Source organism: Brassica oleracea, chromosome C3, assembly GCF_000695525.1.
Source record: "Brassica oleracea var. oleracea cultivar TO1000 chromosome C3, BOL, whole genome shotgun sequence".
NCBI classification, from domain to species: Eukaryota; Viridiplantae; Streptophyta; class Magnoliopsida; order Brassicales; family Brassicaceae; genus Brassica; species Brassica oleracea.
In genome coordinates this window covers 20,008,300-20,011,837 of record NC_027750.1, presented here as the reverse complement: position 1 = coordinate 20,011,837, position 3,538 = coordinate 20,008,300, and the positions used below count along the sequence as shown (strand labels likewise).

Genomic DNA, 3,538 nt, shown 5'->3' with positions numbered 1-3,538 from the left:
TTTTGAACGATCATTGACAACTTATTTTTTTTTTAAATTATAAATTACTAAAACTATTAATCCCACAATGAAAATTTTGTTATCAGTAATTTAAATTTTTTTTTATAAAAGATACAAATGATCAAAAAACTATATGAGTAGAAATCATCATTTAATAGACATTAATATTAAAAATATACTAAAATATATTATCTATGTTAGTATCATTTAAATTTAATAACATATCCTATCAAATAAAAAAATTGGATTAATACAATTGATTTATATGTTCGCACCAATTTAATTATATTTTTAATAGTTACTGACTTTTAATTATTTAATATATATTTATTATTTTATAATATGTAAAAATATTTAATACATATAATAATTTATATATATAATGTTGATTCCGCGCAAGGCGCGGATCTTAACCTAGTATCAAGTATTCGAGAGAAAAGTAAAAAAGTAAATAAATGTATGTTTTGACCCCGAAAAAAGACAATTGAATTAATTAACTTTTGAAAGAAGAGAAATTCTCTAAGGAGGTAGACGAGAAAGGGGGGATTTTGCGAAGAGTAAGAGAGAATGCATTTGACAAAGCGTCTGCAGAAATCGGACCTATAAACCGTAAGATGTTTCATTTGACAAAGCGTCTGCAGAAAAATTGTAGTTCCGATCTGCCTGTGCTCGTTGTTGTTGTTCGCGCATAATCCTTCAGATGTTAATTGCAACATTGATTAGGTTTCGCCTCAATTTTTTCTTCAAATTTAGCATTAAAAGGTGGAGACTTGATGTTTGTGGAACATTCAATTTATATGCATTTCCTGTTAAAGTTTTAGATTTTGATGTTTATGAATAATTTCTTGGGTAATTTATCTTTGAAGTTTATAGCTTTCTTTGTTAGTTTAAAGGCTGAGAACTTTATTTATATGTATATATATATAGTGGTAATGGGGAGAGGACAAACACATGGATAAGAACCCAAGCAGTAGTATCACTGTCACAGGAAGTTCAACTGGATCAGCAGAATGCACTACTGATCACAACTTGGTTGCCCATGACGGATCTTCTGACCATAAGAAAAAGCTAAACACACCTTCGCCTAAAACCCTTGGTATGAATTACACTGTTCCAAAGCCATTCTCTCTGTCACCTGCTTCCAGAAGAACACCTGTTGGATATAATAATAATAACCCACCGGGAAATGCTGTTAGCCGCAACTCTTCTTCAAGATCTAGAGGTTCACAGGTAACATAATCTTTGTCATATCTTTTATGGTGTTTGTAGAATTAGTGACTGAACTAGCTCTGTTGTTTTCGTTTCACAGACAAATTTGCCTCTAACAGCTAGGAAGACTGTGAGAGATCAGAAGAAGCACCATGATGATGAAGAAGAAGATAGCTTTTCTGTTGCTTCCTCGTATCCTTTTTTATTGTATTTGTTTTTAATATCTAACTCTTTTTTTTGCCTGGTCCTTAGCTGCCAATATATGTGTAGAACAGCTACATCTGTAAGAAGTAAGGTAACCATTGGAGTTGCTCCAACATTTAGGAGCACATCGCGGGTAGAGAGACGTAAAGAGGTATTTGGTAACAAATAAGGCTCTCCTTAGAGATGTTCATTTCCTTTTCCGTGTTGATCTGCTAGTTATCAACATATTATGGTTTCAGTTTTACAAGAAACTAGAGGACAAGCAGAAAGCACTTGAGGAAGAGAAGAGAGAAAACGAGAAAAGGCTCAAGGTAACAGCAACATTTTAGATTGAATTACTTAGTAATGTTTTATCTTCTATTCTAGAGCATTCTGAAATGCATTTTCAATGTATTATTGTTATTCAGGAAGAGCAAGAAGTAGTCACTAAGCAACTCCGGAAGAACATGGTTTACAAAGCTAATCCTGTACCAAATTTCTACTACGAAGCTCCTCCACCGAAACTTCCATTGAAAAAGGTATGTAAACAAAACCATTTTTCACTTGGTCTTTGCTTCCTTTCTCTCTATGTTCAAAACATTATGTGGTTGTTTGATCACAGTTTCCTCTGACTCGGCCCAAGTCACCAAACCTTAACCGTAGAAAGAGCTGCAGCGAGACAGTTAACTCTTCACATCAGGAGGTGAAAGGGAAGCCTTTTGCTCGACGTAGACACAGTGTAGACGGTTGCAAGAAAGAATCCAAAGCGAGTAATAATATCCCAAGGACTCCAAATGTGAAAAAGTTCACAAAGGAAACTCCAACAAAGTCTGAAGAAGTTTATGGAAGAAGCAAGAGTGGCCATGAGGGAGAGGTAGGTGAGAAATGCATTGATGTTGTGAGTGAAGCTTAGTTATAGTTTCTTTTGACTAACAAGTAAAATGGGTAAGAAGCAATTGTAAGGGGGAAGAACAAGTTTTTAGAGTGAAGAACAATCTCAAAGTTTCACCTTTCTTTTTGCTCAATGTTCTGCAGGTCAATTGCTCTATATTTGATTTCTTAAGCAGCTACTCCACTTTCATTTGATCTTTTCTTTAATCTGTTTTGACAAATGATGTGAAATGTATAATTAAGGTTGTTGTATTAAAAGCTACTGGAAACAGAGACTTTAAAACAGAGTACAGAACTTTTCAAACTCTTATCATGTGGCTAGCCATACTTGAAGAGCAGCTCTGTAACTGCGAGTCCGCTTTGAACCCAATAAAAGACACTAATTTCGAATCCGTCTATCGATAGTTTTTATCATCACAGAGGCTAGAGTTGGTGAAGCTCCATGCCTCTCTCCAAACTGAGTAGAGGACTACTTGAAAGCTATATCGCAGGAGATAGAGCTGTATCATCGGTTGAATAGAATCCTTTGTGTGTTTTCTTCCACACAAAAAAATCTCAAACGGAGGAAGAGTTTTCTTCCATGTGTTTAAGGCCCTGTTCGTTTGCTCACCCAGGTGATCCATCTGGGTGAAGATGTAAATCGATGTTCGTTTTGTGCAATATAATGCTACATCCAAATGGATCATCCAGGTGAATTTTTAAAAACTCATCTCAAATTGTCACCCAAATGAAAGTGAGTCTTGATGGTGCATCTGGATGCAGCAGATGCATCTAGTTCAGTCCAAAATGATTAATGACAAAAATGACTTTTTAAAATCAAAATATTATTTTCAAACCGTAAATTCTATTTTCTTGCATATACATTTTTCCGCTATAACCAAAAAATACATTTTATCGCAAAAACTGAAAAACACACATTCCCGCTAAAACCGCAAGAAGCGTTTTTCCGCAAAAAAAAAATGTAAAATGCACATTTCCATAAAAACACATTTTTCGGTCAAACCAGTAAAATCGCATTTTTCGACCAAAACGGATTTTCCCGTCAAAACCGAAAAAACGCATTTTCCCGCCAAACAAAAAAAAACGCATTTTTCCGCCAAAACCCAAAAAATGCATATTTCCGCCAAAACTCCAAAAAGCATTTTCCGGCCAAAACCACAAAAAACATTTTCTCCCCAAAACCGGAAAAATGCAATTTTCCCGCCAAAACCAAAAAAACGCAATTTTCCCGCCAAAACCGGAAAACACAATTTTC

At 34.8% G+C, this 3,538-nt stretch overlaps 1 protein-coding gene across 3 annotated transcripts; it reads left to right on the top strand.

Moving 5' to 3' along the window:
• The first annotated feature begins 482 nt into the window (after positions 1-482).
• LOC106332049 (protein WVD2-like 1) lies at positions 483-2,585 on the top strand. 3 transcript variants are annotated; one of them, XM_013770506.1, is made up of 7 exons: positions 484-609; positions 928-1,230; positions 1,310-1,401; positions 1,480-1,564; positions 1,653-1,724; positions 1,821-1,931; positions 2,015-2,581. In XM_013770506.1, exons 2-7 carry the CDS (start codon positions 952-954, stop codon positions 2,303-2,305), a joined length of 930 nt encoding a protein of 309 aa, XP_013625960.1. In that variant the 5' UTR covers positions 484-609; positions 928-951; the 3' UTR covers positions 2,306-2,581. The 3 variants fall into 3 exon arrangements, with proteins under 3 accessions (XP_013625959.1, XP_013625960.1, XP_013625961.1); XM_013770507.1 differs by having other exon boundaries at positions 605-723; positions 2,015-2,583; XM_013770505.1 differs by having other exon boundaries at positions 483-609; positions 1,310-1,564; positions 2,015-2,585.
• The last annotated feature ends 953 nt before the right edge of the window (positions 2,586-3,538 follow it).

Bases quoted from the DNA above. Each gene is read 5' to 3' on its own strand.
- LOC106332049 (XM_013770505.1), top strand. From the start codon at position 952: ATGGATAAGAACCCAAGCAGTAGTATCACTGTCACAGGAAGTTCAACT. The intron at 1,231-1,309 runs GTAACATAATCT...TTCGTTTCACAG, and splicing joins CAAGATCTAGAGGTTCACAG to ACAAATTTGCCTCTAACAGC. The intron at 1,932-2,014 runs GTATGTAAACAA...GTTTGATCACAG, and splicing joins CGAAACTTCCATTGAAAAAG to TTTCCTCTGACTCGGCCCAA.